At 39.4% G+C, this 17,123-nt stretch overlaps 2 protein-coding genes across 2 annotated transcripts; both read left to right on the top strand.

The window, feature by feature from the left end:
- Positions 1–1,699: 1,699 nt before the first annotated feature.
- Positions 1,700–10,952, top strand: slc25a43 (solute carrier family 25 member 43). Its single transcript, XM_041797057.1, has 5 exons — positions 1,700–2,116; positions 4,372–4,613; positions 4,879–5,051; positions 7,826–7,960; positions 10,245–10,952. The coding sequence occupies exons 1-5, from the start codon at positions 1,845–1,847 to the stop codon at positions 10,455–10,457; spliced, it is 1,035 nt and encodes a 344-aa protein (XP_041652991.1). The 5' UTR covers positions 1,700–1,844; the 3' UTR covers positions 10,458–10,952.
- Positions 10,953–12,388: 1,436 nt separating this feature from the next.
- Positions 12,389–14,532, top strand: slc25a5 (solute carrier family 25 member 5). Its single transcript, XM_041798244.1, has 4 exons — positions 12,389–12,592; positions 13,315–13,801; positions 13,886–14,026; positions 14,120–14,532. Exons 1-4 carry the CDS (start codon positions 12,482–12,484, stop codon positions 14,275–14,277), a joined length of 897 nt encoding a protein of 298 aa, XP_041654178.1. The 5' UTR covers positions 12,389–12,481; the 3' UTR covers positions 14,278–14,532.
- Positions 14,533–17,123: the final 2,591 nt, after the last annotated feature.

Below are 17,123 nucleotides of genomic sequence, written 5' to 3' on the forward strand. Positions count from 1 at the left end.
TGAACTTCTCCTTTTGTACCTAGTCATGTTATTGACCTGTTGCGAGTTGATCAAATGAGTTGCAAAATGCTCCTCTTGCTTTTATTTGTACCACTTACTTTTCAAGGCTTTTGTTGCCCTGTCCCTACTTTTTGAGATGTGTTGCCGTCATCAAATTCAATATGAGCTAATATTTTTTATGAAATGGTAAAATGTCTTAGCTTCAACATCTAATATGTTGTTTATGTTCTATTGTAAATAAAATGTAGTGTTATGAGATTTGAAAATCATTGCATTCTGTTTTTATCTATAATTTAAACTGTGACCCAACTTTTTTGGAATTGGGGATGGGGATTTCAACCCTTTATGGGACAAAGAACCATTTATGGCCTCCCCTAAGCTCCGTGATACAGTAGAACAGAATGATTTTTCTCAGCCAATCAGTGGAGATTAGTCATCATCATCATGCAAAGTGACACCACCCCATCCAACCAATCAGCAACAGCACCTAACATCATAACTAACTATGACAAGCTGATGAACCTTACAAATTATAAAGGTGAATAGTAGTGCTGAAAGTCATGTTGGATTAATTTGCATAGGATTTCAAGCAATTACTGAAACTTTTGCATGAAAAATGGATGAACCATATTTGAACAATGTTGTCTACATTAATACAAATGACCAAGTTTTCTAGCAAGCCTATTTTGGTAATCCTCTTGATAATAACTTGTAATGTAGTAGGAGTATTCTGTAGTGTAGTTGAATGTTGCCATGGGTTTATGAAAACTAAAAAGTAATCCAGTGGAAAATTTGACAAATTTATAGACATTTTCAAGGTATAAATAGTAAAGTAGGTGTGATTTTTTGTTCGTTTTTATAACCTTATAAGAGTTTTATTATACTTATGTGGTTAATGTCAGTTTTTATTTTCTCTCTGAACCTTATTTATATTAAAAATAATTTAGACATTTATTATTTGTGATTTTTTTTACATTTTCTGGTGCAATTCTAAAGAAAAAAAAAGTGGTACAAATTGTGAAAGACAAAGAATTACAAGATAAAAACACCTCCGTTAAATATACAGTAAACTGAAGCCAGTCATGTCTTGATTCTTAGAAAGACCATAATCTCTTTCCACTCCCCATTTCTTGTTAAATGAATATTTTGAATTTAGATAACTTTATACTACTCATTAGACTATATATGTGTGTTTTTAAAGAAAAAAATAATATAAACATCTTAATATGCATACACTTTATGGATATTTTAAAACTGTAAATGGGCAAGGAATCATATTTGGCCACTTAATTGATCTAGATTTTCACCATAATAATGGGAAATATATATATTAAAATGACAAAAGTAAAAGGTATTGTGATGTTTAATTTTCCAGGGCTTAAATTTTTAATTTCCAAATATTTCACTGAGTGCCATATAAAGGGTTAAAGAAATGACTAATGGATTGTAATTCTGTAAACAGCAATGCAAAATAATATAATTGCGGTACTGTTACTCCAGCTTGAATAAGTAATTTTAGTATTTGCTCTACCATCATTTGGAAACATGTAGACAGATATATCTGGACTGAGCATTCATTGTTATACAGACATGTAATGAACTAATAGTATTCAACTCTCGAAGGATTAGAGATGGGTCCAACAGCGCCCTCTAGTTTCGCTGTGACGTCACACCAGCTCTCCTCCAGTCCTGTCACATAACACCGCTGGACGAGACAGAAGACGGATACCTCCTGGACCTCTATATTTAGATGTCTAACCTGCACAAACAAATCCTTTCCTGTCCCACGAAGAAAGCTGAAATCATCACAAGAAGAGGAAAGTTCACAGGAAAGCTAAACGGTGATGGCCACCGTCAAAAAAGATAACAGACTGACGAGTTCCCAGAGCTTTATGTGCGTCGGTTTCGCCGGGTTTTTCAGTAAAACTGTCACATCGCCTTTGGAGGTTGTTAAAATCAAAAGCCAAGTCGGCACTTTTCACTGTAAGAGGGGATTCTGGCAAAGTTTTCTCCTCATTTATAAGAATGAGGGGCTTAGAGGCTTCTGGAAAGGAAATCTGGCGTCATGTCTCCGATTGTTTCCTTACACCGCAGTTCATCTTTCAACATACAAAAAGTAAGTAAAGCTCAACCTTGCATTTGTTTCTACTCAACCATGTCTAAGAAATGTTTTAATCTGACTTCTGCACCGTATCCCTGCCAAATCAGCTCGTTAGCCAACTTTGTCAGCTGACGTCGACTTAGCAAGTTTGTGTTGTGAGTAGTGAAAAATTCTGATCTAATTTATTAAACCCAGCACCACAACACACGAACAAATACAAAACGGTTGAATGCGTCTTTATTATCCATTCAGGTTGTTAATAGGTTTATTAAATAAGTAAAATTACTCTCATCCCTCTTTCACGAGATGTACTTCCTGTTTTACTCTTACGAGGCGCACCTTCTATTTTCAGCCAATCACGAGGCTGGATTCGCTCAGTCGATTTTTAAAGTGACGTGTGTTTTTTTTCGCCCCGAGTTTGGCTCACAGACAGGTTGCGATTAAAGAAGCTACTGTAAACTCACTTACACACTCACGTTTGGATAAGATAATCAATAGGGAAAGATTTATCAGTAGCTGTTGTCTTTACTGATTAACTGGATATTATGATTATATGACTATTTTCTTGATTGAATCAATCGTTTGGTTTTGAATATATTACAAAATAGACCCCACAGATGTTTAGATCCCTAATTGCCTTAACTATTTGGAAATATATTTTCCTTTTTAATGTTGCTTACATTTATTCCATTCATTATTATGCCACGAAATAAAAGAGCTGGAAAACTCAAAACTCATATATCTTCAAATTTAACACTTTAAACGTGTCTATATTGGTCCACACCACATATGGTTAAACAACTCTTTTAAACGTGTTACATATTACCTCTTAAAAATCTGTGGAAAGGTGGGTCACCTCTGGCAAGAAAAAAAACAGAACCAAGATCGTAGCAAGGCAAATCATGCCAATGACGTTGTAGAAATACCCGCAATCACAGGCATTATGTCTAATCCAGTAGATAACTTCAGTCATGGTGAAAATGTGTCCCACATCAGAAAGTACAAGTTTCTCTGGCAAAAATATACTCAAGTAGAAGTAAAAGTACAGATTATTTTAAAGAGATACAAGTACTCAAAAAACTAATCACACTAACTTGAATACATGTAATTAGTTACTTTCCACTCTTGCTTTATAATAACATTAATTTTCTGACATCAATACAAGCCTGTCACCAGAAATGGGCTCCTGAAGTATCCAATAAGGTGCTCTTATTTATGTGATTTGATAATATAAACCCATGCATGCTGGATCTGTAGTGCTAACACCTGCCTCTGGCAAACAATTGCCTACCTTTTTTAAGCCCCCAGTGAGACTGGGCCCCATAATGCCCCCAAGGGCGGCCTCGCACTATTATCTGCTGGTTTCTTTCCAATGTGTTGCATATTTTACTCATATACTTTCCATGTTACTTATTATGTCTAATTGACAGAGGACGTACTTTAGTGGTAGTTGCTAGCTACATAAATGGAAGTCCTGCCTGTAAGGCAGAGCTCAGGGAATAGCGTGACTACTATGTTGTAACGGGTTACTACAGGTTAAAGCGGGCTGCAGTGCTGACAGCGTGGCTGCTTTGTTAACATCGGTTGAAAGAAAAACTACAGCCTGGTCAACAATAATTAAAGGTTCTGTCATACATACAGTGTCCTCTGTACTGTCACGGTGTGCTGTCAGTGGGTTTCCGCTCACGTTTCAGCACACGTGCGGTTGTAAACATTACCGCACCCTGATTAGACACACCACCCGGCTTTCGGTACACCGTGTTCCAGGAAAAGAAAGCGCTCCCCCACGCGCGTGCGCGCACCCACATGGCTACTGTTATGATTTCGCTTCTCATGTGTACGCGACAGGAACCTGTCCTTGTACAGACTCTCCTCGTGCGATTCTCCGAAACGGCGGAGTGATGATACAATCCCTTTCCTGCTTATACGGAGAAAACAACACGATTAACATCATTAACCTTATATTGAAAATTCTATATATATAGAGCTGTTCTTATGAATTTAGTTTTGCTTCATAGGTTATTAAAATATAGGGACATTTTTATTAAGGGGTTGTTTAGTCTAATCAATCAGTTGAGGAATTATATCAACACTCCTATTGCGCCAAAGTAAATACTCAGAGAGGGGCAGGTGGGCGTATAATACATTTTTAACAAGGTATTCAAAATGATAAATTATTGTAGTTTAGATAAAATGCAACTCTTAGAGAACAATTCCATGACTGCAGTCTGATCAATAAGAGTGTTGTCTTTATCCTCCTCGCTTTCCAGGATAGTCCACCTGCACATGGATGAGCTGGGCTTCATCTCTCAGTGGAGAGCCATACTGGCCGGTGGACTCGCCGGTGTTGCTGCAGCACTGGTCACATATCCTCTAGAAGTTGCAGAAACAAGACTGGTGGTTCAGAACTGCAGACAGCCCACATACATCGGTGTGTTTTACACACTGTCAAAGATCCACAGGAGTGAAGGGCTGCCTGCTCTCTACAGGGGCTTCTCCCTCACTTTATTGGGTGCGTTTGCATATTCTTTCATAGGATTCAATTTCTCATGTGTGTTGATGAAATACAAGGCATTTTTTAATGAGTGCTATGCTTTTCACCACTAAAATGCGACAGTTTATGATTTTCTAAGTTTATCAATGCATCTATAATGTATCCTCATGTTAAAAGATGTTGGAGGAACACTGGCTCAGGGCAAACAGTCATTCTGTTTTTTTCCAGACTGCATTGTTTTCTGCACACAGTTTGTTATTAACTGTCTTTAACTTGTCTATAGGTGCTTTTCCCTTCTCCCTGGGCTGCTATGCGGTCTACATGAACTTGGATAAGCTCTGGCAGGAGCCTCCTTTTCGTTTCACTCCTCTCCAGAACTTCATTAATGGCTGTGTTGCAGCAGGGGTGGCCCAGACGCTCTCCTACCCCTTTGAAACTGTAAAAAGGAAAATGCAGGTAATTAATTATCATGGCAGTTTATTTTTTAAAGCAAACCTTAAAAAATTTAACAAAATGGGACAAGAAACCTTTAAAAAAGCTCAATAGTCTAGTAAGTTACCTGCTCTTAGTCTAAAATCAATTAATTTTCATGTTTATTTTTGCAGGAACAAGTATGTTGCATGAAAACTGATACTGCACTCTACTACATTTTATAGCCAATGCTATTTTGCAGTGCTTTTTTCCACAGACGAGACAAATGAAAGGCACAGAGTAAAAACGTAAAAAGGAATTGGTCCAAAGAAATTGCACATATTACATCTTACTTACCACATGAATCATGGATATCAATAAAAACACATACTAAAAGACAGACTAGTTTGTGAAATAAAACTTTCAGAACATCTACTAATAAAACTAAAGAGAGAAATATTAAAGCTCCGACTGGGCTCTACTTTAAATTACATACGATCATGTTCTTCCTCCTTTGTCTAAACGTGATCTTCTTTATCACTATGCAAAAACTGATACAGAGCAAACAAAGTTAGCTCAGTATACTTGTCTACACTATTTATGGCAGTCTCTTCACATTTTCCTCTCATTCCTCAAAAGTAGCAGCAAGGGGAGCACTCACATCATTCCATTTGAAGTGTAACAGATGACGTTCATGCATATTTTATCTCTGAATTGCAGTAATCAGGGTTAGTGTCTCATTACTACAGAAATGCCGCTAAGACAGAAGGCAACGGAAATCACACTCACTATTCATGCAAATCGTCTGAGGGGCTAGGAATGAGGTGGATAGGGATGATAGAATAGAATGTACAGGACAGGACCTGGAGTTTCTATGCTCGTGTCTGCTGAAGGCAGCGATGCTGTTTGGGTTGTGATGGCCATGTTGGAGGATAAGTAAAGTGTGTCTGCATGTTACCATGTTTGCATGGTAGATGGTGAGAGCCAGCATGGAGGGGGGTGGCTCTGGGACACTAGAGATCACTGCTCAGCTCTCTAGAAGTGTCATGGGGACTAACTGAATGAAATGCCAGTGAAGGGAGGCTACCTCTTGACACCCCAGATGAAGCGCGGGTTTTTGGTTGCCCATCGGGCTGCTTGCTGGTTGACTTGTTGAAGTCAGTATCAAGGGCATTATTGAGTTTAGGCGCTGTCTCCAATTTGATGAGTTCTGTAGTGTGTTGTGGTAAGGGACATTTTGCATGTAAACATTGCTGCTGCTGTTACCTGCACACCTGGGCATAGGGGGTAATCACAGCCACAAGGGAGTCGCAGGTGAACGGGTGCAGGGAATCATGAATCAGGGGAGGCCACAGGATTTCAGCCATGTGTGGCTGAGATAGGTTTTTTTCTTTTTCTAACCACCATGAGTTGGAATGACTTCAAGTTCCTTCCTGTGGCTTTTTTGGTCAGTAGATTGCCATTATATTAGGGATTTCTTAATTGGGTGCTTATTCTTTCATTAGGGCGCCTTAGGTCTCTTATGTTTATTAAAAACAATGCATTTATCACACAGATTAACTAATGGACTTCATGCTATCTTATTTGCTTTTAATAATGTTTTTCCAGTCCAAATTTTTCTAAATATCCCAGGACACACAACATCCTAAAAGAAACTCAGTCCAGTCCTTGTAGTACAGCCCTTTTTCCACAAGGTGGTAGCAGAAGTGTATTGAATTAAGTCCAGCCTGACTTTTTCTGTCAAGGTTTTTTTTTTTTTACCTTGGAAAGTTGGACTTCCAAGATCAAACTGTCTAAAATTATTTAACTGGTGAAGACACTCATCATCAGGCAACACATTGGTCTTCTCTATGTCAAGTTTAAAGACTGTTTGTAGTGAAGGACAGACTGGGAACAATGGTGCTGCAAAGGACAGAATACTACATCCGGTTTCATCAGCCTATTTTTAGCCAGCACACGTTTCAACCCGGTCTGACAGCAGCTGGGAATGTGAATGTGTCCCTGGGTCTGCTAAAGCTATAGATAAGTTCTCCAAAGATAGACAGACAGCCGACAAGGTGAGAGATGCGTATGTGCAGACCATCGAAGCATCACAAACATGCCACTTTATGATTCTGTTACATAATTATCTAATTTAGGGATTCAGCTCTTGTCTTGTGTTGGAGTTAAACATTAAAAGTCAGACAGAGGATAGGTGATCAGATGTTTGCAGAAGCTTAGGGCGGTGATTTAAGCAAAGTATTGTTTAACTTGCTGTTAGCTTGATGGTTTCTCTACAAACGGAGCTGTTTGAATAGCTTAACACACACACGGCTGCGTGTTCCTTTTGGAAAGCTTCTACAGACACATGTCCTGTTGTCATATGATGCTCAGGCTGAAGAGCCTTGGTTAGCAGAGCAGCACAGGACACAGGGTCACTGTCTCAGACTAGAGCAGTCAAACATCATTATGTCTCCTTCTAAAGCTTCTTTATAACTTTAACTGGGTTTGGTTTAAAGTTCACATCACCTCCACTTGCTATTTTCCACATTATCTTAAAACATGCTTGTTTTTGTGTGTTTATTTAAATGGTGCTTATTTTACTTAAATTTATATTTACATTTGGCAAACAATTCCAGATTGAGCAGGACCTTAACTGTGATTACTATTAGCAAAAAGCTTTTGATTCACCTCTGAATCACATTCTTACCAAATTGCAGCAAGTTTTATCCCTCTTCTAATGCCTCAGTTGACCTCCTTTTTTATCACTTTATTACATCAATTTGTGACAGACACTGCTGATTCACTGACGCTCATTTCCACTCCTGCTCTGTTGTCAGGCACAGAATCCACGTCTGCCCCATTTCGGAGGAGTCGACGTCCATTTCAGTGGAATGATTGACTGCTTCATACAGGTGGTTAAAAACAAGGGCGTCCTCTCGCTGTGGAATGGACTTACCGCCAACACAATAAAGGTACGATCCCACACTTAGGAGGCCCTCTGTATTAACTGTGTGGAAGGGCTTCTGGCGTGAAAGTAAGTGCACGTGGTTAGGGGCAGGAGTGACTTTATTGTCACACCAAAGGGAAAGTGATTGGGGGGGGCAGAAATGTTCAGAGTGTAATTCATAGCAGGAATATCACGAGCAAGGAGAGCTAAAGTCTGTCTCTGGAACAGCGTGCTCACATCTCATGTTTCAGCTGCAAATGTCACAATAGCTGCGTTATACATCTGAAACCTGTCACTGAGCTGCTGAATGAAAATGAAGCATCTGAACATGTTGAAGAAACGTCATATGCATGGTTTTAAGAGCATCACTTTCTCCAGTACTTTCTCCGATACTCTTGCAAATTCTCCCAAGCTTATTCAGGTTAGATGGGGATCGTCGGTAGACTGACATTTTCAGCTCTCTCTCTCGAGATGTTTGATGGGTTCAAGTTAGGGCTCTGGCTGGGCCACTCGAGGACATTCAGAGTTCTCCGTAAGCCACTCCCATGTTGTCTTGGCTGTGTGCTTTGGGTCACTGTCATGTTGAAAGGTGAATCTTCGGCCCAGTCTGAGGTCCTGAGTGCTGCTGGAGAGGGTTTCAATGAATATATCTCTGTACTGTCCATTCAGCTTCCCCGCAACACTGACCAGTCTCCCAGTCCCTGCTGCTGAAAAACAACCCCACAGCATGATGCCACCACCACCATGCTTCACTGTTGGGGTGGTGTTAGGCAGGTGATGAGCAGTGCCTGGTTTCCTCCTGACATTACATTTAGAACTGAGGCCAAACAGTTCAATCTTGGTTTCATCAGACCAGAGGATCTTGTTCCTCACAGCCTGTGAGGAGTCCTTCAGGTACTCTTTTGCAAACTCCAAGCAGGCTTTCATGTGTTTTGCACTGAGGAGTCTTCCCTCTAGCCACTCTGCCATAAAGCCCAGATCAGTGGAAGGCTGCAGTGATGTCTGTCCTTCTAGAACTTTGTCCCACCTTCATAAATGATCTCTGGAGCTCAGTCAGAGTGATCATTGAGTTCTTGGTCACATCTCTTGATAAGGCCCTGCTACCCTGATTGCTCAGTTTGGCCATGGGACCAGCTCTTGGAAGAGTCCTGGTTGAGTCAAACTTCTTCCATTTGAGAATTATATATTTGTTCTGTTGTATTAACTGATTATCAAGAATAATTATTGAAAGGTAGAAAGGTTTCTATTTCTCATAATTCCATGGCTGAGCATCATAACGTTTTCCTTATTTTTACAATTTCTTGATATTCAAAATTAACTTGAGGGCAGCATTGAGTGAAGATGAGGGCCGCATGAGGACCCCCGGGCTGCCAGTTGCCCACCATTGATCTGGTGCGTGGCCAGCCTTACCCTACCTCCTAAGCCACAGTTACCCCTGTTGAAGTCAATTCATGTATAAATGTCATTATTTAATCTCAAATTTGAATATACAAATTCTGTATTTCCCTTTTCTTTTTTTTTCTTGTACAGGTACTACTATAAAGTCTGGGGTTGTATACTTCCTGATAAAACAATTCTTTTAAGTGCTCCTGCTTCACCTACTGATCTCAAACAGGGGAAGGCAAAGCACATAGCAACTTAAGCCAGGGGTTCTCAAACTTTTCAGCCCACGACCCCAAAATAATGGCAACCAGAGACCAGGACAACCCCCCCCCCCTTTACCTGAAGGTGGTTGAAGCATAGCTGAACACATCTGTGCACATTCAAGAATATTTGTGTGCAGACTATTTTTTTAAAGATATATTTTCTGGTTTTTTTTTTTTAGACCTTTATTAAGCAGTGAGGACAGTGGATAGTCTGTAACAAGGATGAGAGAGTTTGGTTGAGACATGCAGGAATAAGGCCTCAGGGTAAACCAGAACCCAGTTCGCCCACGCGCAGGGGGCACAACCTAACTGCTAGGCCATCTGCACCCTGCAGACCTGCAGGTCAACAAATGGCCATAGTTTCTTTTGCTTGTAACTGATTTTATGCATATATTTAAAAAAATTGGTAAAATACACAATTTGAAATCATTTAAAATTATTCTCTGTTTTCTGGAAGGCATTTCGTGACCCCCTCTCAGTGTCTTGGGACCCCTCACTTTGGGAACCACTGCCCTAAGCTATTAAAAAAATAGTAGTCTTACATAGACTTTTCTCAAATCAATTCAGATTTTCCATATTTGTGCTGATTTTTATTGTGAATCTTCTTTACAGTTTAAAAATACACTCATCTCTGCCTGTCAACCTCTTGTCATTCCTGCACAGATTGTCCCTTACTTCGGCCTTCTCTTCACCTGCTTTGAGATGTGTAAGCAGGTCTGCCTTTACCGCAACGGCTACATCGTGTCACCTCTGAGCTACAAGCTGACGCCGGGGGTTGACCAGAGCCTGGGGCCGTCCGAGCTGGAGGAGGTGAAGCGTTACTTGAGAAACAGGAACTTTGGGTCTGCAGGGTCGTCGTTAGGAAACCGCTGGTGAAAAAAAACTCACACGAGATGAAGACGAGCGCCTGCTGATGATTATTTGTTGGACTGCACTATTTCAGAGGCTGTAACGACTACTTAATATTGTGTTTTAGATTTTATGTGTTCATACAAGGTATAAACATACATTTACATTGTGTGCAGTAATAACAGTCTACCTCTTTCAAAGTTTGTTTTATCTCTCAGTATTCTATGAATTGTCCTTCACACATAATGCCTTTTTAACCAAATATTATGTGCCTTTAACATTCACTATTTATTTAAGAGCTTATTTCAGTAATACTGTCTAAAAGTGCCAGTTCATTCATAGACTCTAAGCACAATTTTACTCTGCTTCTGTATTGTTTTTTTTTTTAATATATAATGAATGCAACATTTTCTTGCTTCATCATTTGACTTGGTATGGACAATAATGAAGGAATGCTTACATGGGTGGAGATAGAAGAAATGTGCATTACCATTAAACTTTCATTGAGTCATTTTTCATTTATCAGGTGTACTGTATGTGATTTGAAGTTTTAGCTCAAATCAACTTGATATTTTAATTCTATTAATTAATTAATTTCAGAGGGAAGTATAGTACTGATTACTTTTGTTTACTTTTCTATGCATTTTAAGATCAGTTCTAAAAAACATGTTATTGCATGATATTAAGTCTTTAATTTTTTAAAATTGTGATTAATCACATGCCTCACTGTGCCTGGATGGTTAAATTTATGTTATAATCTTTGATCTAATTATGGAAGCAGTAAGTTAATCGCCCTTTTTCAAGACAGTAGAAAAATCCCAAATGACACGGAAACAGTTGTAAATGCAAAACAGTGGAATTCTAAAAATGCAACAAAAAAGATGTGATTAATTGCAGTCAACTAGAGAAACTTTGAGATTAATCGCTGTGAAAAATGTTAATTGTTTGATAGCCCTAGTCTTTATGTATGCTGTACACATGAGCAAATTAAATGATTAAATTTATCAATCTTTAATACAAATTTACATCTAAAAAATAAATGTGTACCTAATGTTGGCATAATTTTTGCTTTAAAAAAAGCATCCTTTGGTGCCAACATAATTTATTACAAAAAATATTATTATTACAAATAATTCATTTATTTTTTTATTGTTATTTTTGTTATTTATTACAAATAATATAACATTTGGCCCCAGGCCATAGTTTGGACACCCTTGCCAATGGATTAGGCAATTCTGCACAATGAGCAAAACTTTCAGCGCTTTATTTGATCACTTTTGAAACTAATTCTTGGGACCCATAACTTTTAATATATTTTAATTGTCGCCTATTGGTTTTGCTACTTTAAGAAAGAAAAAAAAGTGCTTACTGTCATGATTTAGGGGGATTAATTTTTTTTCCTCCTAATTTTTGTCATTTAGTAACATTCTTTTCCCTGTGTTGCTCCTCTTGTTGTTTCCAGAGAATATCCTTGTGTTTTAACCCTTAATTTAATCAAGCAATACCTCTGATAAGATTTAATTCAGGCTAAGTAAGCTTGTAAGTTGAATCATCTGATCCAACCACATCCTCTCTTTCCATACAGTAACCTGAGTGACAGCCAAAGGACATTAACAGATGGGGTGACCTTTAGCCACAATAGCCTTTGGGCCTCAGCTAATTCTAACGGGACATGTCATATGACCATGAGCCAACATTAATCCAAAACCCAACTAAATAACACAGCAACATCGATTTTAATGTTATTAAATTAGAAAAAGCCACACAACTTCTGTCAAGAAGCCAAACTTTCCCTCTTAAGTGTCACAGTTAACGGTCAGTGAGCGTTTCTGTGATGTAGTAGAGCGACCAAGGAGGGCAACCAATGAGAATCATAGCACATTTGTTTGTCCCGCCCTACGACCAATGACACGCGAGAGTCGAAGTTCACGGTATTTCTCGCGTTCACCCTTCTTAAATCCCCTCTCCTCCAGGTTTGAGTCGGCCATTTCAACTCCACGGGCGAACCCCACCGACAGAGGCAGCCGGAAGGAGACTGATAACATCTGAAGATGAGTGAACAAGCTATTTCCTTTGCTAAGGACTTCTTGGCTGGTGGTATTGCTGCTGCCATATCCAAAACAGCTGTAGCCCCCATTGAGAGAGTCAAGCTTCTACTTCAGGTAAGAGTTAACTTTATTTATACAGATACTCTGATAAGCTCTAATATGTTAATGAAATGCAGCCTGCTCGAGCCTACCTGCTAGCATAATTTCTGAGCTCATTTTCTAGTTATGTCAGAGTGATGGAGGGTACATTTGTTTGGATGTAGTGGTTTTAAATGAAGTGAGGTATAAATGCTCTATTTTTAGAGTAAAAACTGGTGTGAATCAAAGCAGCTCTGTTTCAGATTGGTGCAGGCACAGATGGAAATGAGCACAGTCTAGCTGCATCCCATCTATTACGTAATACACCGGCCATCAAGCTGCAGTGTAGCCCAGCTTAAATGCAGTGTGTTACAAAATGCAGACATGCTTATCCACTGCGGCTGTGGTGTTTTAGAAGTGTTCACCACCATGACAGCTCTTAAGTTTGGCTGGGCAATTAATAGCCAAGGTCAGAACAAGGTTTGCGCCATGGTAGTCCTCTGCTGCATTGGACCTGAGCTCAGCAGCAGCAGCAGCAGGGGGTGGGGCTGTTGAATTTTTGAATGGGTGCCATTAGTGTAGTACTCTGGTACATGCATGAGAATTCTATGAAGCAGGCACGTGGGAGTCATGGAAATTAGTGTCCTAATCATTTAAAGTTGTTGAAGATTAACAGGTGCACCTACACTACATTAAAAAGGCTGTTAAATGTGATAGGTTTGATCTGATTCACTGCCTTGTCTCTGCTGTTATTCCAGGTACAACATGCCAGCAAACAGATCGCAGTAGACAAGCAGTACAAGGGCATTGTTGACTGCGTCGTCCGCATCCCCAAAGAGCAGGGCTTCCTCTCATTTTGGAGAGGGAATCTAGCCAACGTCATCCGATACTTCCCCACTCAGGCCCTCAACTTTGCTTTCAAGGACAAGTACAAGAAGATTTTCCTCGACGGCGTGGACAAGCGCACCCAGTTCTGGAGATACTTTGCAGGTAACCTGGCGTCAGGCGGCGCTGCCGGAGCCACCTCGTTGTGTTTCGTGTACCCCCTTGACTTCGCCAGAACACGTTTGGCTGCTGATGTCGGCAAAGCTGGAAAGGAGCGTGAGTTCAAAGGCCTGGGAGACTGCTTGGTGAAGATCAGCAAGTCTGATGGCATCAAGGGTCTGTACCAGGGCTTTAGCGTCTCCGTGCAGGGCATCATCATCTACAGGGCAGCATATTTTGGTGTTTATGACACAGCCAAGGGTGAGATGAATTTATCAGACATTTGAACTTTTCTGCCTTTGAATCTCTTTTATTAAAACTTTCCTGATTCCCATTTTCTAACAGGCATGCTGCCAGACCCCAAGAACACACACATTGTTGTCAGCTGGATGATTGCACAGTCTGTAACCGCCGTCGCTGGCCTCGTGTCTTACCCCTTCGACACTGTCCGGCGTCGCATGATGATGCAGTCTGGACGCAAAGGAGGTAATCAACACAATATCATAACACCTGACTTTCAGTCTGGGCTACTGTTTAAGTAGAATAACAGCCTGACATACTTTTTTTGTTTCCCGTCAGCTGACATCATGTACACTGGCACCCTCGACTGCTGGAGGAAGATCGCCCGTGACGAGGGCTCCAAGGCCTTCTTCAAAGGGGCATGGTCCAACGTGCTGAGAGGCATGGGTGGCGCCTTCGTGCTCGTTTTGTATGACGAATTGAAGAAAGTCATCTAAGTTGTTTTCGTATGTCCACTGTATATGTTGTGAAGTTAAACTGTAACATATCTTGTACATTTGAAGGGACTTATAAATGCTGCGCTATATTTATAGGGACCAACTAGTATTTTCTACTAGTTGTATTGGGGGATCTGTTAACCACTCTTCTCTTGGCCCGTGATTTTTCTTTTTGTTTTGTTTGCCCCTAACCAGAATGTCATTCCCTGTCACACAGGAACCTAACAGGAAAAAATAAACAACCTACTGAGTGAATTTGCTGTCTGGTGTTGATAACAGTATTTAAAGGTTCAGACGGAGTATGACGGAGTGTCTTGGCTGCTCTTGTCCTCTTTCGCATGCTTCAGAAAGCATTTTGGCAGCCTCCTGTGTGAAGGGAAAACTTAGAGCTGCAGAGGGGCTCCCAGGTTGTAATTGGGGTCGAGCCAAGACCAGCTGAGAAAGTTGACCTCCTGATAGTATTTCAGTCTAGGCATGCTTGCAGAAGAGCGATGCACATGAAGCTTTAACAACTGAACAACATATTGACAGTTCAGCTGAACATTTGCACGTGCAACTCTCCAGCCAGGGGAATCTGTCTCAAGGTGGATTAATCCAACCTTCTAAATATACTTTTATCTCCTGCCAAGCCTCTTGTGACTCCAACTGGAGTGACAACAGGACTTTACCCTTGGACTTGTTGGACAGACACAAGTGCTTTAATTATTTACTGTCGTGGTCAGGTGATCTTTAAATTATTTTGAGTTAAAATCTACATTTTCATTTCATTTAACCTTTATATAAATCTCAGTCCTTTATATTTCACGTTTGTTAATTATTCTGCATTTTAGGAGCACAGAAGTTGAATGCAGATTTACCAAATTCAGTTTAAACCCTCAAGAACTGTAACGTCAGACAGTCAGTAGAGCGAGTTTGGTAATGTCCAGTGGTCCAGTTCAGCAGAGATGTTCTGTAAGATGGAGTATGTCCAACCAGAGATTTATAGATAAAAAAGATATGTTGATCACGACTGTGCCAGAGAACACCAACCAACTTTGTCATACAGAGTACACTGATAAGTGTTAAATGGATCCCCCGTTATGGATCTAAGACCAGAGTGATAAGGAGACAGAAGAAATGCCTCAACTGAACCTTTTCCACAATAAGGAGTAAATTAAGACTTATTTCTAAAAGCCTGAGTTTCTGCCAAAGCTTCCCAGTAAGATATTCAGTATGTTGTTTAATGATTTATCCTGTGACAGAAGAATTTTGATGACTTTTGAAAGCAGGTTTTTTCTGCAGCTCGCTATACCAAATCAGCAGATCAATGTAAAATAATATTGTTAACATAAAGATGAAAATTACCATCTGTTCAGGAGGAAACACCATTATTAATAAAGATTGTAAACACAGAAGGACCCAGAACAGATCCTTCTGGGACTCCTTTAAACTGTTATCATATATTTACAGCCCTTACATACTGTGATCAGTCAAAAAGAGAGTTCTAAAACCAGTTACAAGCATTTGAGTTACACCCATTTTAAGTAGTTTATTTCAGAAACGAAGGTGAATGTGTTTGGATGAGTCTTTAACTAATTCTTTTTCAGGCTCATGGCCAACCCGCCCGTAAGGGGGATAAAGGGGAGAGCTTTCCAGGGCCCAGCAAAATGGGAGGTCAGCAAAATCATTATCCATTGTATATTTAAACTGTGATATTCTATTTTTGTACCTGAATAACAACTACTCTTGTCAAAGCAACAAATTACTTATTATTATTATCTATATATAGTATTTATTCCGTAGTATAAAGCCTTCTTCAAAATGTTAACCCCTTTTCTTAAAAAAGAGAAAAAATGGGTAAAAAAATTGGCTGAAATATCTCTAAGTGGCAAAATTTGGTTAACAGAAGAACAAAATAGTTGCATAGTTACAAAATGGCTTAAGAATTGTAAAGAAAAGGCCCAACAAGTTGTGAAATTGAGTTCAAGTGGCAAAACATGAGCATAACAATGACTGAATGAGTTGAGATTGGCAAAATTGGCATAAAAAGTGGGTCAGTGGGTTAGCAGAAGCAAAGCGGCTAAAAGGGTTAACAGAGGCAAATCAATAAAGATGCAAAACTAGGTTAAAAGAGGCAAAAAATTGGTCTTAATCATAAACATGTGGAAAAGGTAGGTTAAACAGAGGTAAAACAATAGGTATAAAGTGGCAAAATGAATTAAAGAGGCATAAAATAGTTAAAAGTGGAATAAAAGGGTTAACAGAAGCAAAACAATAGTCATTGATTTATGAAAATGGGTTAAAAGAGGCAAACTTGGTTTAAATTGTTAAAAAAAAATTGGTTCAAAGTGGAAAGGTAGGGTAAATGGAAGTGAAACAAGAGATATAAAGTGGCAAATGGGTTAAAAGAGGCAAAACCTGGTTAAAAGAAAGGGTTAACAGGAGCAAAAATTAAGCACAGAGTGTCAAATGGGTGAGCGGAAGTAAAAATGGTTTTAAATTGGCACAAAAAAAATTTAAATGTGGAATAGATAGGGTAAACTGAGGTAAAAATTGGTCAAAAGTGACAAAAAAGGCAGAAAAATTAATTTTAAAAATATATGGGGGGGTGAATGTGGCAAAAATGGGTAAAATAGTCAAAATTGGTAAAAAGTGATGCAACACTGATAAAAAGTAGCTAATAAAAGTGTAAATAATGGGCTGAAAAGGGTTAAAAGATGTTAAAAAGTGGCACAAATAAATAACTTCAACATCAGACCCAACTAAAGTTTTAAACACATTTCAGCTCCAAAATAAAGTAAGTAGCTGTTAGCCAGGTTGCTAGCATGAACAGTACTGATCCAACACACATACATTAATATGACTGA

This window comes from Cheilinus undulatus, linkage group 10 (assembly GCF_018320785.1).
Source record: "Cheilinus undulatus linkage group 10, ASM1832078v1, whole genome shotgun sequence".
In the NCBI taxonomy this organism is placed as follows: Eukaryota; Metazoa; Chordata; class Actinopteri; order Labriformes; family Labridae; genus Cheilinus; species Cheilinus undulatus.